Genomic DNA, 19,467 nt, shown 5'->3' with positions numbered 1-19,467 from the left:
TCAACCTTTTCTTATATGTTTTAGCCTCCAGTCCCCTAATCATCTTTGTTGCTCTTCTCTGCACTCTTTCTAGAGTCTCAACATCTTTTTTACATCGTGGTGACCAAAACTGGATGCAGTATTCCAAGTGTGGCCTTACCAAGGCATTGTAAAGTAGTATTAATACTTCACGTGATCTTGATTCTATCCCTCTGTTAATGCAGCCCAGCACTGTGTTGGCCTTTTTGGCAGCTGCAGCACACGGCTGGCTCATATTTAAGTGATTGTCCACTAGGACTCCAAGATCCCTCTCACTGTTACTAGAAGACTAGAAGACCTCTTGCGTCCAAATCTTTATTGATAAGTTCCAATTATTTGTTGGCCCTGCGAGGTAGTTCAAATAAGAAATAAAACCCAGGCGTACTAGGTGTATCTTCATTGTAAGTTTATATTGACAGAATCTTCTTGTATTTCTCTCCTCCTTTCCATTTACTCTGTGAAAAAATAGGGAGGGTCATCTTGAAGTGCTTCCCATGCTCCTTCCTCTCTCTCTCTGGACTATTTTACACGCTGGTTGTCCAGCCTGTGGTTTTTCCTCCCATCTCCCAAGGTAATTCCTACATACCATTACATCATAAGATCAATTAAACTTACCATGACTAATTACAAGTGGAAAAGCAAGGTTCTAGTGGTCTGGAGGACTGAATGTAGCCCCCCCTCCAGTCCAGACCTTCATTTGAATAGGATGGTCACCCAGTGACCTTGGACTACCCCGGAGATGAAAAACCTGTGAACCTCCAGATGCTGCTTAAGTAAACTCTCATCTGATTGGGAATTATAGTTCGGGAATTATAGTTCTACATCTGGATGGTCAGTCACAGATACGCATTCATTTCCTTGACCTTATAAGGCGATGTTAAGATTCTAAACCAGTGGTTCTCAACCTGTGGGTTGGGACCCCATTTGGGGTCGATCGACTATTTCACGGGGGTCGCCAAGCAAGGCTGTCCGCCATTTTTTTTGTCCGCCATTTTTTTCCTTTTCCGGCGGGTGCCTTACCTCCCTTGAGCTGGGCCAGCTGGTGGTCGGCCTGCTCCGTCTCTGCCGCTTGCCAGCTACGCCTCGGCCGGCGCAGGAGGCGGAACCACGCATGCGTGGCGCTCCCGGGCAGGGAAAGTCCTCGACTTACGACCAATTGGGTAGTCCTCGACTTACGACCGGTTTAGTCCTCGACTTACGACCGGTTTAGTCCTCGACTTACGACCGATTGGGGTCGCGGCATTAAAAAGGTTGAGAACCACTGTTCTAAACAATAATACCAGCCGTTTATTTTGGTAATCAATGCCCTGGACCAATCCATTTTTCCGCATCAACCTCGCTTTCATCTCTACCTGCATTTCACTGGGGAGAATAGGAAAGAACGGTTTTGAGGAAGCGCTTCCAAATTTTTCATTTCATATCCTTCCCCGTGGTGGTTTGCTAATCGAATTCCATTCCAAGAAGATGGCGCTAAGTGTCTAGGAATAACAGAAAGAAGGCGAAAGATGATCTGCCTGCCTGGCAATGATTTCCTCTTGCTGACTTGATCCAGTCTCAATTTCAGAAGACAATTTCACATGATTAGCTCCCAAAGGCCCTAAGTTTGTTTTGGAAAGGAAGCATGTCTCTCGTCTGTCAACAGGCCTCCTTCAATTTGGGTGAACGGGAAGGGTGACTGAAGTCAAAGGTCTACTCATTACGATACAGAAGAGGGGAAAATCGTGGTGAGAGGAACTGTCAACAAAACTGGTCCTCTTCTCCCTGTGTCTCATGGAGGACGGTCTTCTGGCAAACTTTTCCTGCCCCTCTTTCTCAGGAACTCTGATTTTTTTTTGGAGGGGGGAGGACTCTCTAAGCCCTAGAGATCTTGACCATAGCCCACCTAGTCTTCCCAGGAACTTGTATTAACTCACAGCTTCCGCCCTCCGGGGTTGTGTTAATTTCCCTCCAAAGTAGTCTTGGGAAGTAGTCGGAGGCAAATGAACACAACCCCGGAGGGCTGAAGCTGTGAGTAATAATAATAATAACAACAACAATAACAACAACAATAATAATAATAATAATAATAATAATAATAATAATGAAGTTGGAAGGGACTTTGGAAGTCATCTAGTCCAACCCCCTGCTCAGGCAGGAAACTCTATACCAGTGGTTGCAAACCTTTTAGAGACCGAGTGCCCAAACCGCAACCCAGAACCCATTTATCGCAAAGTGCCAGGTCCGCATCAGCATTGGGGTGCCCTCGGGGGGGGCAGGGAGGCACCTCTGAGTGCCACCTCTGACACGCAAAAACTGGTGGCAAAAAAAATGGGCCTCCGCGCTGCAAGGCGGAAAAATGGTCGCCGCCACGCCACGGGGTGCAGATACAAGGCGCTGCACCACGCAAGAACAGGGTAGGGCTGGTGGGTATCACGCAGGCACTAGCCCCGCCCCATTTGCAGCACGTGCGTGCTCGCGGCCTCATGCACGCATGTAAAATGCTTCCCCCTCCTTTCCAGTCCACCAATCGACAATGGTTGGTGACCTCTGTTCTACCACCTCTACTCGAATTTGCAAGTCGACCACTTTGTGCTGGGTGGGGCTCCTGCTCCGGGCAGCGGGGGCGGCCTGATGGACCTGCTGCTGGCAGCGGTGGCACGCGTGCCAACAGAGAGGGCTCTGAGTGCCGCCTCTGGCACACGTGCCATAGGTTCGCTACCACTGCTCTATACCATTTCAGACAAATGGCTGTCCAGTCTCTTCTTAAAAACTTCCAGTGTTGGAGCATTCACCGCTTCTGGAGGCAGGTTGTTCCACTGGTTAATTGTTCTCACTGTCAGGAAGTTTCTCCTTAGTTCTAGGTTGCTTCTCTCCTTGCTTAGTTTCCACCCATTGCTTCTTGTCCTGCCTTCAGGCGCTTTGGAGAATAGCTTGACTCCCTTTTCTTTGGGGCAGCCCCTGAGATATTGGAACACTGCTATCATGTGCCCCCTCGTCCTTCTCTTCATTAAACTAGACATACCCAATTCCAGTAACCGTTCCTTATATGTTTTAGCCTCCAGTCCCCTGATCATCTTTGTTGCTCTTCTCTGTACTCTTTCTAGAGTCTCAACATCTTTTTTACATCGTGGTGACCAAAACTGGATGCCGTATTCCAAGTGTGGCCTTACCAAGGCCTTGTAAGTAATACAAGTTCAATACAAGTTTCCGGGAAGACTAGGTGGGCTACGGTTGAGAGAACAAGGAGTGCAACCATTGATTCCTCCATTCAGCTAATGAATGGACTGAGATGACCTTTCTCTCAGTGGCACTGAAGGAAAATATTGAATTGCAGAGTTGCGAACTCAGCTTGGCAGTGGAAGTGCATTGTCAGAAGAGAAAATGAAGAATTCCTTGGAAGCCGAAAAAGGCCTCGAAGGAGGTGGAAATCTGATCTTTCCATTCTTGCAGACTCACCAGAAACATAAATACCTAAGGGATCTCTAGCAATATATCAGAAATAGTTTCTAAGTCTCCATTTAAAATCTTGTCTTATGTTTCACCTTATTAGATGTGCCTTTCCTTTCGTTTTGTGTCATTTCAGCAAATCCTAGCAAGTAGATGCACTTGGCCATCCTTGGCCCATCTTCAGAAAACTACACAGGGTTGGATTTGGTTAGCGTGGGAAAGAAGACCACCAAGGAATGCTATGATTGTAGAGGAGATCAATGTGGTGGTATGTGGGAATGACCTTGGCAGAGGAGGAGAAGAAAGGCTGCCTAGGGAATGATCAGATAAGGGCAGGGGGAGCCTACAGCCACAAAAAGGGCATTGAAAGAAACTAAAAAAAGAAATTCCCTCACTTATCAAACTGTAAAAAGAGATAGCGGGAGATGGTATTTTCAGAATTGCAAGATTCTATTCATGTAGCTTACAATAAAGTAGAATCAGTTCAAATGCTCAGGTTTCCTCTCTGGTCTAGTATTAGTATTAGTACCACTTTACAAAGCCCTGGTAAGACCACATCTCGAATACTGCAGCCAATTTTGGTCACCATATCACAAAAAAGATGTTGAGAGTTTGGAAAAAAATTAGAGAAGAGCAACTAAGATGATCCAAGGCCTAGAGACCAAAACAAATGAAGAATGGCTCGGAACTAGGGTTTGGCTAGTCTAAAGAAAAGAAGAAATAGGGGAGACATGATAGCAGTATTCCAGTATCTGAGGGGCTGCCACAAGGAAGAGGGGGTCACAATGTTCACCAGAGCACCAGAGGGAAGGATGAGAAACAATGGTTGGAAACTGATCAAGGAGAGAAGCAACCTGGAATTAAGGAGAAACTTCCTGACCGTGAGGACAATCAACCAGTGGAACAGCTTACCCCCAGAAATCGTGGGCACTCCATCACTGGAAATTTTTAAGAAGAGACTGGACAATCACCTGTCTGAGACGGTATAGGTCCTCCTGCTTGAGCAGGGGGCTGGACTAGAAGACCTCCAATGTCCCTTCCAACTCTGTTATTCTATTCTATTCTATTCTATTCTATTCTATTCTATTCTATTCTATTCTATTCTACTTCGGAAGGTTTATAGTAAGGGAGTCAACATTACATCCTGGAAGAAAGCAAAGAGGAATGCTTTTTTTCTCCCTGTAGGATTTTAGGTCATTTCAGTCTGTCAGCTGCCAGCAGGATAGAACTACCTAATATACAATTTAGGATGAAAACTGTGCAGTCAATTAAAAAGCAGAAACTAGAAGTACAGGCAGTCCTCCCACTTACAACCACAATTGAGCCCAACGTTTATGTTGCTGAGCAAGATGGTGGCTAAGTGAGTTTTGCCCCATTTTACAACCTGTCTTGCCACAGTTGTTAAATGAATCGCCACAGTTTTTAATATAGTAACACGGTTGCTGAGTGAGCCTGGTTTCCCCATAAACCAGGGGTAGGCAACCTTGGCTCTTTTATGACTTGTGGACTTCAACTCCCAGAATTCCTGAGCCAGCATGGCTCAGCTTGGAAACTCTCCCTTTCCCCTCATCATGGCTGGCTCAGGAATTCTGGGAGTTGAAGTCCACGAGTCATAAAAGAGCCAAGGTTGCCTACCCCTGCCATAAACTTTGCTTATCAGAAGGTCGCAAAAGGTGATCACATGATTCTAAATAAGAGTCCGTTGTCAAGCATTCAAATCTTGATCACATGACCACGGAAATGCTGTAAGTGTGAAAAACGGTCATAAGTCACTTTTTTTTTTAGCATTGCTGTAACTTTGAACAGTCACTAAATGAATTGCTGTAAGTCGAGGACTACCTGTATCATTTCCCCACCTCAAAAAGAGCAGAAACCCATGCTGTCAATTTTCAGCAGTTGTGTTGCTGAAATTCAGCACTGCAATCCCAGCAGATCCTGGGATGGTCAAAAATGAAATACAATAGATAGAATAAACTAAAAAGAAGGATTCCTAAGCTCAGAATAGTTCACCTCTGTTACACAGGAAGAACACCAAACTAAATATAAGTCTAGACTGCAACAAAATGCCATCTCTTTTATTACTTTATGGGCGAGCAATGCCCAGATACTGGAGGCCTCTTCTAGACATAACTTCCAGAAAAACACATTGCTGGAATTTCTAATGTTATTCTACTCTGGTGATCCACCCCCTCTGAAATTAATAAAGACTGAATCCAATCCTGCAAACATCTGCCGTGGAGGTCCGGTTTTCCCTCTGATCTTTGTCTCGCCCTTTGTACTACCACACAAAGATGCAAGAGCCGTGGTGTGAAGTTATCTACAGCTACTGAAGCAAAACCTGTGTTTTCTGCCAAGATCCGTGTCAAACAGAAGAGCAGTTCTTTTGTCTCCCGGGACATTAATTTTGCTCAGCTGCCTTTGCCATCCACGAGGAAAGAATAGCGCACTAGAAAATGCCTTGGTAAATTTTGCTCTTTTATATATATAAGTGCCAGACATCAGCACAGTGGTGGGATTCAGCCAGTTGCCCAAGCCCAGAATGGACTTCTGGAAGCGGCATCCACACAGAGAACCGGTTGTTCACATATTTAAATCCCACCACTGCATCAGCATCTAAACCAGTGATGGCGAACCTTTTAGAGACCGAGTGCCCAAAAACTGGCTCCGCCCCCGCTCCATCCCCTGCCCCACCCCGCCTCCACCCCGCCTGCCTGCAGGGCCACTCACCGCCTCCAGGGCCTGCCGCAGATCGCCCAGGCAGCCCAGCAGCGCCATGGCGGCCATGCCCTCTGCCCGCGCCCCACAGCATCAACTGTGCATGATAGGGTGTGAGGGTGTGTGTTTACGCTGCCTGGCTGCCATGCCCTTGGCTGCACTGCTCCGCGTGGGCCATGTTCAGGGGCGACTCTCCTCCAGGGGGGCTGCTGGTGAGGAGGGGGTCGTGGGGGGAGGCAAGGCTGGGGCAACGGCACGTCTGCCCACAGAGAGGGCTCCGAGTGCCGCCTCTGGCACCCGTGCCATAGCTTCGCCACCACTGATCTAAACCAAATCCTTCCTTACTAAAGGTTATGCCAGTTGCGTTTATTATTTCATGGTTAAATCCACCCAATTACATGTCATACATGAGACTGTACATAGGAGATCTCCAATCTCACCCAAGTGATACAAGGAGATAATGTTTGTGGTGATGTTTCTATCTCTGGTTCTCCCAAGAGGGCCCTCAAATTAATAGTGCTGGTAGAGTTTGTTCCTATTCAGAAGTCTGCTACATATTTTTATAATCCAGTCCTACACTCACGATCTTCAAGCTTTTCACATCCCAGCTTCCAAAATTCTATAACAACAACAACAACACACACACACACACACAAATGCTGGGAATTTATGGAACTCATGAACAGGATCAGGTTGAAGAAAATCAAACTGCTGCAATCCTTTGGTGAGAGATGGGAAAGGTCAGATGTTGCTCAGCTACAAATCCTACCCACAGGGTTAGAGATAAGGCATTCTGGGAAATGTAGTTCAATCACATCTGGAGGAGTAGAGTCCCTGCTCCATTCAAGAACTTTGCTCCTTATCAGGTTTTTCTACATAAACTCACTTGTAGTCTCTTCTACCATCTCAAGTCTTTGATATAGAAGCATATATAATTTTATATACTGCTTATAATGTCCTTATTTCTTTGTCCTCCAAGCTCTTTCTTCACTTCTCCAAGGGGAAGTCATCCATTGTGACCTTCTTCCTCCACCTCCATTTATCCCACACCTGTTTCATTTTTGTATTGAACACACAGCTGTTTAAAATTCATTCCTAACGTAAGACACATTCCTTCTTGATTTTCTCCAATCGGCACTTCCTTTCCCTCTATTAACATATCTCAACTCCAGACCCATCTATTATATATATATATAATTTATTGTACCATATTTAGCGGGATGCGGCAGCCTAGCAGTTAAAACATTGGGCTTGCCAACCGGAAGGTTGCCAGTTCAAGACCCAAACATCACACGATGGGGTGAGTTCCCATTCTTGTCCCTGTCAAACTCAAAGCACGCGCATGAGATTGCCACTATTACTTCTTCTCAGCTTGCCAATGCACTAGGGGGGAGGAGAGGCGGAAATGGAATGCAGGCTCCAGACCACAAGAAGTCAGCCCGTGTGAACCAAGGACGTTTCAGCAGATGTTTGCAAACCCACAGAGAGACACTTCCTCATAACAATAATTTGGGACTCGATTGGACCATGTGACCTGCAGTAATAGGGGGAGGGAGAAGTCTATATCTTAATTATAGTGGTTTGCGCGGGAATTAACTAGCGCTGGTTTTGCTTCATTTGTGCCGAAATGATGTACTCAATAAAGTTTTGCATTAAGAGATCGGATCGTCTCGATAGTGCTTGCTCGGTTGGGTTTGTCAGTCGGAAACTTGACAGCCCCAGCTCCTGCCAACTTAGCAGTTTGAAAGCATGCAAATACAAGTAGATAAATAGGTACCACCTCAGTGGGAAAGTAACATAATTCCTTGCACCTTGGTGTATAACCATGTCAGCCACATGATCACAGAAGCATCTTATGATAATGGTGGCTCCCTGGGCTAGCAAATGGAGATAAACACCAGATAGGGAAAAACTTTTACTTTTATCTTTACATTTTTACCGTACTACTTTCTTCTTCATTGCCATCTCCCTCCTGGGGTGTTTTTCTACAAGGGTGGGATCTAAACCAGGGGTCCCCAGGCCTTGAGCCCTTCAGAACTGAGCCATGGAAGTGGCAGGATGTGCATGTGCACACATCCCCAATTGCCCAAGTAGCAGGCAAGTGCAAGCAAACGTGCTTGTCCACCCCTCATGCAGAAACTTCCCTTCTTCCCCCCCCGCACCCCACCTCGTCCCGCCCGGCCTGCAAAGCTGGAAAAGTTGGGCAAGTCTGATCTAAACTATTCAGCTCTTCCCTCTTTCCTTCCTGAACTGATTTTCTGTAGTTAGGAAAAAGGATCGGAGGGACGTGGTAGGGACGTGGTAGGGAAAAAAAAACAACAACGGGAAAGTCACAGAAGAAATACATCATCCGGAGATTGTATAAAACCCATAGATGAGATAAGGTGGATGCACAAGAAATGTTGAATACAAAGTCACCTTTCACGGTACATGAATCATGGAAATTGGTTTGTATCAAAGATTGCGTTCGGAGTTTGGCTTCTTTTTTTAGAAGGCGAAGGAAAGGGAGAAGGAGGAAGAGCAGAATGACCTGCAATCAAAGCTTTAATTGATTTTGTAATGACTAGGTATGGTAACCGTACTTTTTCCCAGCCTCTTAATTTGTATGACAGATGTACATTCTATAAAGTCACATGTGAGGCCAGTCCAGCTGACCTGTCACTCTATACCCTTCCTGCCTCAAGAAAGTTGCTTTCCTGTTTATTCTTTTGAGCCTGCATGCCTGTTTTATCTGCCACGTGGTTAACCTTCTGCTGATTGAAAAATAAAATAAAACCAGAAACAATTATTCCTTGAGTCATCTGGGTCTGGGAAAGAACTGGGAGTAACGGTACCCGTCGGATCTGGTTTGGCTGCTTGGCCTTAAATGTCTTTCCTTCTTCCTAAGAGCTTCCGTAGCAAAAGAGAAGAAATCACAAGGATTAGACCTGGGGAGCAAAGAAAACCCTCTTTTCAGTTTATTCATTCTAAAAAACTCCCATTTAAAAAAAGGAAGGGGATCCTTTTTCCTTTTGTCACAAATGGCTTGCTGCTACTGCAAATAATATTGATTTTATAACATTAGAACCTTGAAAATTTATCTGAACAGTAAGAGGATTTATAGCCCAGTCCTATACATCCTATGTACAGGTATAAGGGTATATAGCCATGGTGGCGAACCTACGGCATGCGTGCCACAGGTGGCACGCAGAGCCCTCTCTGTGGGCACACACGCTGTCGCCCCAGTCCTAGGCCTTCAGCTGGGTTTTATAAAACCTTTTTGCTTTAGGTCTCGGCCGCCGTGTGCAACAAAAAAAAAAGGTTCACTCAGTCAATTTCAACTTCTCGCGGGAAAAAAAAGATATTGCAAAGTTGGAATTGATTGATTGAACTTTTTAGTCCCACCCAGTGGGCCACAGCCACTCAATTGGCCACACCCACCCAATGGGCCACACCCACCCGGCACCCGATGATACATACAGTAAGTGGGTTTTGGGTTGCAATTTGGGCACTCGGTCTCTAAAAGGTTCGCCATCACTGGTATATAGGATATATAAAATCCTATATGTATATCCTATATAAGAGGGGCGCGATGACTCGGCGGTTAAAGCTAGAAAACTGACAGCACAGGTTCCTTGCTCCAGTTCCTGCCCACTTAGCAGTTTGAAAGCATGCAAATGCAAGTAGATTAATAGGTACCACTTCGGTGGGGAGGTTACAGCGGTCTATGTGCCTTTGGTGTATATCCATGCTGGCCACATGACCACGGAAATTGTCTTCAGACAATGCTGGCTCCCTTGGCCAAGAAACAGAGAAACCATGCCTTAGAATCGGACACAACTGACAAGGAAACCTTTACCTGTTATACCTACACATCAGTGTTACTCAACCTTGGGTGCTTCAATCTAGATGGCCTGGGAAGATAGTTAGCTGAGGAAGTCCACACAACTTCAAACACCCAAGTTTGAGAATCATTGCTGCTCATTTTTTTTTAAATGAAGACTCCTTCAGACACAGCTCAGCTTCTGGAGACTTCACGAACACATCTGCGGGACTTTTTTTTATTATTTTACTAGCTGTACCCAGCCACGCGTTGCTGTGGTTCAGTCTAGTAAAAGCGTGTGTTGCTTTTATGTCCAACAGATGGCGCTGTTTTTCAAAAAAAGCATGTTTTTACCTGTCACAGGTGTGACATCTATATAATATAGGTATATAAAAACACGCGCGTATTTGAATGCAACGTTGTGTCAAAATTTCAAAGCAATCGATGAAGAACTTTCGGAGATTTAAGATTTTGAACAAACGAACATTTACATTTTTATTTATATAGATTTTAGAAAACAACACACAAGTGGGGCTTTCTTTTTCCTAGGATAGATTTTCAACTCTCCGGTCCAGCCCGTAGCCCTGCGATTTTATGGTGATCTCCCGCCAAACTCAGAGGCAACCTTGCTTAGTTTGCTGAGATGAGCCAAGCCTGGTTAGGTCTTACCACGGGCATGTTTACTAAGAAGTAAAGCCCATTGGAAAGCAATGGGGTTTCTCTCCTGTCACGTTGCAGGAGCTTTCCATCAGAAACATACAGATTGTGTGTGGGGGGGGGTGCACGTGCATGCGCGTGTTAGAGAGAGAGAGAGAGAGAACTGAAGCCATCTGTGGTAGGAGCTCAGAATTGGCAGAACCCTTCTTGCTTCCGAATCCAGCTTCCTTCAGACAAACTGCTTTATAATTTAATTAAACCGCCCCTTCGGTGGATGCCTGAAATGTAGCTACGGAAAGGAGCCTATAGAATTTCCGCCCTCCTTCCAAAAACCACAGAACCGAATGTTATTCTGCGCTTGGCTAGCAATCGTCTAATCCTTGATAACAAAGACTTCCTATGAGTGACAGGCACAGCTCCGATGAGGCGCTCCTCACACTCATTAGCCCATCCATCTTGCCAAAGCAAGAACGAAGAGCAGATGCTGTTTTTACATTATCAGTGTTATTTAGCCCAGTAATCTTTAGACGTTTGGCTCCGGTTTCAGCTAATTTCTTGCACTGATCTGAAGGAAGACTCGCAGGTCACATCCTTCCCAGCATAACCCCTCTTCCATTTGGCTCCGTCTGCAACATCGTGTCTGGCTTGAAAACAAGGAGGGGGTTAATTTAATTTGAGCTGTCACTAAACTGCAAGACACGGCTTTAACGTGAAATATTAAAGTAATTTCAAGTTATCTGGGAGGAGCAACCAAGCTTTCCGTACCACTGTCTCGGGAAGAATTATCACAAGCTTATAAAGAACTCATTTGTGTCATTAAAGGTAGATCCTATACAGGTAGTCCCATCTTATACAAAGCCCCATCTTACACCAAGCTTTACCTGCAAAGATACTAGAGGTAGGCAACCTTGGCTCTTTTATGACTCGTGGACTTCAACTCCCAGAATTCCTGAGCCAGCATGGCTCAGCTTGGAAGCTCTCCCTTTCCCCTCAGCATGGCTGGCTCAGGAATTCTGGGAGTTGAAGTCCACGAGTCTCCCTCCCCCAAGCAGAAACCAGCTCTGTAGAAATGCAGATGTAAATAATCCAGGAAGGTTGGAGCCCCCCAGCTAGAAGCTTAGGAAGACAAAGACACCTAAAATCTACATGCCCCACCCAAACTCCAAGACAGGACATAATAGGATTAACCCACAGATACCAAAGGGCACATTCAGACTCAGGTCAAAGTTCATGCCTCAAACAGGAACAGGAAACAACTCCAAACAAAAGGCTCCAGAGGGTATAAAAACCCACTTCCTACATGTGCTCTTTCTTTTCTTACAGAGCCATCTTTCTGTCTGGCTCTCCTCTTCAATAAACTGCAACCTTCTTTCTAAAGCAGTCACCATATTGTTTATTCCCGGCTTGGACTGAACCACGATGAAGACTTTTCCTTCAACAAAGTCAAAGGAAAATAACGTATTATTCCTGTTGACATTTCCAGAGTGTGCATAATCAAACTTCACCACGAGTAGGTGATGCCATAGCAGTGTATATTTCCCACCAAAACATTTCAACATATTGGAAATGCATGTTTTAAAGGTGTACTTACACTTGCATGCAGTTTTCCTTTTTTCGACATGGCTAAAAATTTGTTGCTGAAAACTCCGCGTATTCCTACTATCCCCTGAGACACAGCGAATATTTCCAAAATACCTACAAAGGACAGAAATCCCCAAAATAAAATTCATTTTTCATAGCACCGTGAACGAACGAACAAACGAAAAGGAGAAAGAAAAAATTAAATGCCTTGTCATTTTGCACTATCTGAGAAAGGAGAAAAAAAAATCAGAAAAAGTCCCTGTCATTTTAGGCTTATAACCTGTGATTTCATGGCTGATTGCTTCTGGCTTGCTGCTTGCTTTATCTGAATATGCATTTATTTATAGATGTCCTGAGGTTTTAAAGGACAAAACTGATGCAAGATGAAGAGGGGGGGGGAGAATTTTAACCACAGCTTCTATTCGTAGTAACTAATTGCCCTCCATGTCAAAAGCATCAATGGAGATGTCAGGGTAGAAAAAGAAAGGACTCTGGCATCTAAAAGTCTATGGAAATTCTCGGTCATCCCAGGTCACGGTTGTCCCAAAGGTGCTTTTTTCAGGAGGCAACTGGACTTTCTTTGTTTTTCCTTTGAAGACGTTTCGCTTCTCATCCCAGAAGCTTCTTCAGCTCTGACTGGAAGGTGGGGGAATAGAAGGATTTATACTCCTTGCAGACAGCTGGGCATGTGGATGCTTTTAGGGAGTCGTTGAGGCCACCTGGAAGTTTGTCCGTGTCCTCAGGGTCACCTGAGTGGTGCAAATGGATGTGGAGCCTTCTTGGCTGCAGGATGTTTTCTATGTCCCTTCACTGTTGAAGACAGGTGCAACACAGACAACACAGACTCATCCCCAACAGCCTGCATCTGTCTTCAACTGGGAGGAAGGGAAGAAAGAAAGGAGAGGGGAAGGAAGGAAGGAAGGAAGGAAGGAAGGAAGGAAGGAAGGAAGGAAGGAAGGAAGGAAGGAAGGAAGGAAGGAAGGAAGGAAGGAAGGTGAGAAGAGAGAGGGAAGGAGAGAGAAAGGAAAGAAAGGAGAGAGAGAAGGAAGGAAGGAAGGAAGGAAGGAAGGAAGGAAGGAAGGAAGGAAGGAAGGTGAGAAGAGAGGGAGGGAGAGAGGATGGAAGGAAGATGACAAAGAGGGAGGAAAGAAAGAAGAGAAGGAAAGAAGGGAGAGGGAGGGAGGGAGGAAGGAAGGAAGGAAGGAAGGAAGGTGACAAAGAGGGAGGAAAGAAAGAAGAAGAAGGAAGGAAGGAAGATGACAAAGAGGGAGGAAAGAAGAGAAGAGAAGAGAAGAGAAGAGAAGAAGGAAGGAAGGAAGGAAGGAAGGAAGGAAGGAAGGAAGGAAGGAAGGAAGGAAGGAAGGAAGGAAGGAAGGAAGGAAGATGAGAAGAGAGAGGGAAGGAGAGGGGGGGGGAGAAAGGAGAGATGTTTGGCCTGGATAGGTTTGGCCAGGGTTTCTCAACACTGACATCTTTAAGATGTCTGGACTTCCACTCCCAGAATTCCCCAGGCAGCAGGACTCTCCCAGGGAGTCAAAGTCCACACATCTTAAAGCAGTGAAGGTTGAGAAACATTGGGTCAGGCTGTCACAATTCCTTCCTTAATGCCCCACGTCTCTGTGGACTGAAATGCAGCCCCCCTCTCTCTCTCTCTCTCTCCCCCCCAATCAAATATTTCACTGCTAGTCAGCTCTTCCTCCACTTCTGTTTCCCTTCTTCCTCCCACTCCTCCTTTTGAGGATTTGCATCTCAAAAGGATGCCTCTTGTAGCTCTGCTTCAGAGGGCTATTGAAAAGCAAAAGAAAAGTAGAAGCAATTTTTTGTTGTTGTTGTTGTTTTGCCTTGAAGGTCAACAAAGGTGATTCTGGAACTGCAGAAGGATCTGGCTTTTGAGCGAGCCGAAACAAAAGCAAAAGGTTGCGAGTGAAGCGAGACGTTGCGGTGTCCAAGGCTTCCTCTGCAGGGTTAGGAGATCTAAGGATCTTCTTTCTTCTTTTCCTCTCCACTCAGAAAACTATCCCAGCATAAAATAAGCCGTCCCCACTGCAAATCCTTAACCTGCCTCGGTTGCATCTGTTCCAAGTCCCCACCAAATGATGCCAGAGTGCCAGATATTGGAAGCAAAGTAATCCATGGCCCTCCTCCCCATCTATCTTCCCTCCCCCCCCCCCCCATCCTGCCCCAGTTCAGCATCTCAAGATTGTGTCCTGAGAAAAAGGTGAGACTCCTTGTGCTGCTTTGGCTGCCCCTCCCTTAAAACCCACCCTGTCATAAGGTAAATACATTGTAGGAGAAGGAGAAGTAAGAAAACTTCCTAGACCAGTGATGGCGAACCTTTTAGAGACTGAGTGCCCCAAAACTGCCCCACCCCCGCACCACACACCCACCACCACCCCCGTACCGCCCCTGCTCCACCCCTGCCCCGCCCCCACCCACCCGCAGGGCCACCCACCACCTCCATGGCCCACCGCAGATTGCCCAGGCAGTTCAGCAGTGCCATGGTGGCCACGCCCTCCACCCATGCCCCGCAGCCTCATGTTTGCGACGGAGCGCAAGGGCGGAGTCTTGTCCCCACTGCCCGGCTGCCATGTCCTTGGCTGCGCTGCTCCAGGGGGGGCATGCCTGGGAGTGACTCTCTTCCGAGGGGCTGCCTTTGGCACTCATGCCATAGGTTCGCCACCACTGTCCTAGACTGAAATTGTTGGCAGCAGTTTTTGCAGTGTGTGTGCCTTTGTGTGCGTACGTGTGTGTACACGCACATGTGTGTTCCTTTGAGTCACTGTTGACTTCTGGCCACTGCATGGACTAGTCTTTACAGCTTTCTTGGCAAGATTTGGGAAGTGGTTTGCCATTACCTCTTTCTTAAGGTTGAGAGAGAGTGGCTGGCCCATAATCACCCACCTGGCTTTGTGCTTAAGGTAGAATTAGAACTCACAGTCTCCTGACCAGCCCAGTGCCTTAGCCACTACACCAAACTGGATCTTTTTGCAGAATAGTGTTTTATATCTTCTTATCTCTTCCGATCTTTTTCATAAATAGTCACCGATTGGAAGCCTGCAAATTCCTCTGCTTAAGTTCTCATCCGCACCTATTATTATCATTTTCCAGGACCGTCAGCATTATACCTCAACTAATTTTCTTACATTTTATGGGCTGCTATACCCAGCTGTTGATGGTGCAAATATAGGTAGTCCTCGACTTACAACCGTTCATTTAGGGACCGTTCAAAATTAGAACTGCCCTGAAAAAAAATTGACTAATGCCCATTTTTCGCACTTACGACCGTTGCAGCATCCCCGTGGTCACGTGATCAAAATTCAGACACTTGGCAACCGACTCGTATTTATGACGGTTGCAGGGTCCCAGGGTCGTGTGATCCCCTTTGGCGTCCTTCTGACAAGCAAAGTCTTAACCACCATGTTACTAGCTGAACAACGGCAGTGAATCACTTAAGTGTAGCAAGAAAGGTCTTAAAGTGGGGCAAAATTCAATATATATTATTATTATTATTATTAATAATAATAATAATAATAATAATAATAAAGTTGGAAGGGACCTTGGAGGTCATCTAGTCCAACCCCCTGCTCAGGCAGGAAACCCTATACCATTTCAGACAAATGGCTATCTAGTCTCTTCTTAAAAACTTCCAGTGTTGGAGCATTCACCGCTTCTGGAGGCAGGTTGTTCCACTGGTTAATTGTTCTAACTGTCAGGAAGTTTCTCCTTAGTTCTAGGTTGCTTCTCTCCTTAATTAGTTTCCATCCGTTGCTTCTCGTCCTGCCTTCAGGCGCTTTGGAGAATAGCTTGACTCCCTCTTCTTTGGGGCAGCCCCTGAGATATTGGAACACTGCTATGATATCAAAACTTAATCATTGTCTCACTTAGCAACAGAAATTTTGGGCTCAATTGCGGTCGTGAGCTGAGGACTACCTGTATTTGGCCTTGATGGCAATAGAGGACAGAACTGGCCATGATGAACCTTTGGAAACCTCTTGAGGTTTGCTAGGCAATTTTTGCAAAATATTGGCCTTGTTGAAGAACTGTCCAGACATCTATTCTTCCTGCTTCAATTGCAGTATTCTACATCGCATCGATATTGATGCTGTTTAACCAAGCCTTTTATTTACCCAGCAAGAACTGGAACATCTGCTGAGCTCCTCCAGCTGAGGGGGGAGGAAACAACCTGTGTCAGCAATTCTCGCGATTCACCCCAATTTATTCAGTCTCTCTCACTTCCACTGCATTTTTCTCCTCTTTTGAGTGCCTTGTTTGAATGACCCCCAGAGTTTTATGCCAAACATATATATATTGTATTCCCTCATTTGTTTTCACTAGCTTTCTTCTCTGCAGATCTGTGGGAAGGCAACTCCCATCATGCTCAGCTATGGGCCCTGCTGGCTGGGAATTATGGGGCTTGAGCGACAAAATATCCACATGCGGGGAAAATCCGCAGTATTATAATTTTAAATACTTGTAAAATGAACACCAATACAGGTAGTCCTCAATTTATGACCACAATTGAGGCTAACATTTGTTACTAAGTGAGACAGTTGTGAAGTGGGTTTTCCCCATTTTATGATCTTTCTTGCTACAGTTAAGTGAATCACTGCCATTGTTCAGTTAGTAACACGGTCGTTAAGTAAATCTGGCTTCCCCATTGACTTTGCTTGTCAGAAGGTCGCAAAAGGAGATCACGTGACCCCAGGACACTGCGACCGTCATAAATATGAGCCAGTTGCCAAGCGACTGAATTTTGATCATGTGACCACAAGGATGCTGCAATGGTCCTAAGTGTGAAAAACAGTCATAAGTCACTTTTTTCAGTACCGTTGTAACTTTGAACTGTTGTAAGTCAAGGACTACCTGTATATGTCTAGGCCAGGGGTAGGCAACCTTGGCTCTTTTATGACTGGTGGACTTCAACTCCCAGAATTCCTGAGCCAGCATGGCTCAGCTTGGAAACCTCTCCCTTTCCCCTCAGCATGGCTGGCTCAGGAATTCTGGGAGTTGAAGTCCATAAGTCATAAAAGAGCCACGGTTGCCTACTTCTGGTTTAGGCCGTTCCACCTATTAATAGCATTTGTCATAATCATCCCTCTTAATTTTAAAAGGAAGAGGAGTTAAATCAGTATCCTCTCTTCCTGGAATAATCAACACAATTTTGACTTAAGACTGAGAAATTGCATTCTGCTGGAAAGAAAGTTTACCTTCTGCCACACACTGATCAGATGGAGGGGCAGATGTTTGAATTCAGAACTTTATTGCTGGCAAGGATACTGAATTGGCTTTTTGGCATTCACTGAGTCTTAGCACACCATAGTTAACAGAATTAACAGAGTTAGAAGGGACCTTGGAGGTCTTCTAGGAATCTAGTCCAACCCCCTGCTCAGGCAGGAAACCCTACACCATTTCAGACAAAAGGCTGTCCCATCTCTTCTCAAAAACCTCCAGTAATGGAGCACTCACAACTTTTGAAGGCAAGCCATTCCACTGTTTAATTGTTCTCACTGTCAGGAAATTTATCCTTAGTTCTAGATTGGATCTCTCCTTTATAAGTTTCCATTTGTTCCTTCTTGTCCTGCTCTCAGATGCTTTGGAGAAGAGATTGACCCCCTCTTCTCTGTGACAGTCCCTCAAATATTGTAAGACTGCTGTTATGTCATTCCCTAGGCCAGGGGTAGGCAACCTTGGCCCTTTTATGACTCGTGGACTTCAACTCCCAGAATTCCTGAGCCAGCCATGCTGAGGGGAAAGGGAGAGTTTCCAAGCTGAGCCATGCTGGCTCAGGAATTCTGGGAGTTGAAGTCCACCAGTCATAAAAGAGCCAAGGTTGCCTACTCCTGCCCTAGCCCTTCATTAGAGTAGACATACCCAATTCCGGGCATATGTTCATATATTTTAGCCTTCAGTCGCCTAATCATCTTTGTTGCTTTTTTCTGCACTCTTTCTAGAGTCTCAACATCTTTATTTTTATTATTGTAGCAAACAAAACTGGATGCAATATCCAAGTGTGGTTCTGGGGATATGGCTAGTGAATTCTGGGAATCGATATGCCGCTACGTGGGAGATGCCCAGGCTCTGGAAAGAGCTGTTATCTTAATCTCGGCTACTTTAAGAGGTGCGGACTTCAACTCCCAGAATTCCCCAGTCAGCATACTTTTGCAGCAACCCAGCCAGCATGCTGGCTGGGGAATTCTGGGAGTTGAAGTCCACACATCTCAATTGGCCAAGTTTGAAAAACACTAACCTAATTGGCAAGAGAATGGTGATATCAAAATATGACTCAGGAGATAAGGATTTCCCCAAATCATTTTTAGAGGTTGTGGGAATACAAATCATAGCCCAGCAACTGAGGAATCCCCAAATCATTTTTAGAGGTTGTGGGAATACAAATCATAGCCCAGCAACTGAGGAATCACAAGGCAGTACAGCAGCAGCTGGAAACAACTGTATCCTAATGCACAGCCTACACTTGCTTCCCAATTTTATCTTTTTTTGAAATTTAAATGGTCCAAAATTGTTCAAGGCCTTACAAATCTCACGCAAAACAGAGAACCTAGAAATTTCTTTAGGAATTGGCCAAATAAACACACCAGTAAAAGAACTGCAGTGTGCAGTTTTCACCAAAGTGATTCCCTCCGGATGTGGTAGGATTCCTGTTAAAAGCCTGGATACTGGCTACTGGCCAGGTATCCTGCATTAGTAGTTCTGGCACATCTGAAAGGACCCAGTTTGGAAAATGTGGGTTAAGAGCAAAGGTTGGCAACTTTAAGACTTGTGGACTTCAGCTCCCAGAATTCCCCAGCCAAGCGCTTGAATTTTGATCACGTGACCCTGAGGATGCTGCAATGATCTTAAAGTGAAAACCAGTCGTAAGTCACTTTTTTCAGTTCTGTTTTAACTTTGAACCGTCGCTAAACTAATGGTTGTAAGTGGAGGACAATCTGTATAGCCAGCAGTCTTAAAAAAAATAATTCTTAATGACTATATAGTCCATTCAGCGAAGCAGACTGGATTTATGAGATGCTTTAATAGATGTTTGTCCAAAATGGTTTCCTGCCTGAGCAGAGGGTTGGACTAGATGACCTCCAAGGTCCCTTCCAACTACTACTACTACTACTACTACTACTACTACTACTACTACTACTACTTCTTCTTCTTCTTCTTCTTCTTCTTCTTCTTCTTCTTCTTCTTCTTCTTCTTCTTCTTCTTCTTCTTCTTCTTCTTCTTCTTCTTCTTCTTCTTCTTCTTCTTCTTCTTCTTCTTCT

General features: G+C 45.3%; 1 protein-coding gene across 1 annotated transcript in view; it reads right to left on the bottom strand.

Moving 5' to 3' along the window:
* FGF5 (fibroblast growth factor 5) overlaps positions 1-19,467 on the bottom strand; it is a 23,595-nt gene that overhangs the window by 1,203 nt on the left and 2,925 nt on the right. Inside the window, exon 3 of the mRNA XM_015832354.1 lies at positions 12,210-12,313. Coding sequence (XP_015687840.1) covers positions 12,210-12,313 — 104 coding nt within the window. The remainder of the gene's footprint in view (positions 1-12,209; positions 12,314-19,467) is intronic.

Source organism: Protobothrops mucrosquamatus, unplaced genomic scaffold, assembly GCF_001527695.2.
Source record: "Protobothrops mucrosquamatus isolate PMUCROS unplaced genomic scaffold, P.Mucros_1.0 scaffold3, whole genome shotgun sequence".
NCBI lineage: Eukaryota > Metazoa > Chordata > Lepidosauria > Squamata > Viperidae > Protobothrops > Protobothrops mucrosquamatus.
Note: the sequence above shows the minus strand (reverse complement) of the source record. Positions and strands in the feature narration are given on the sequence as shown.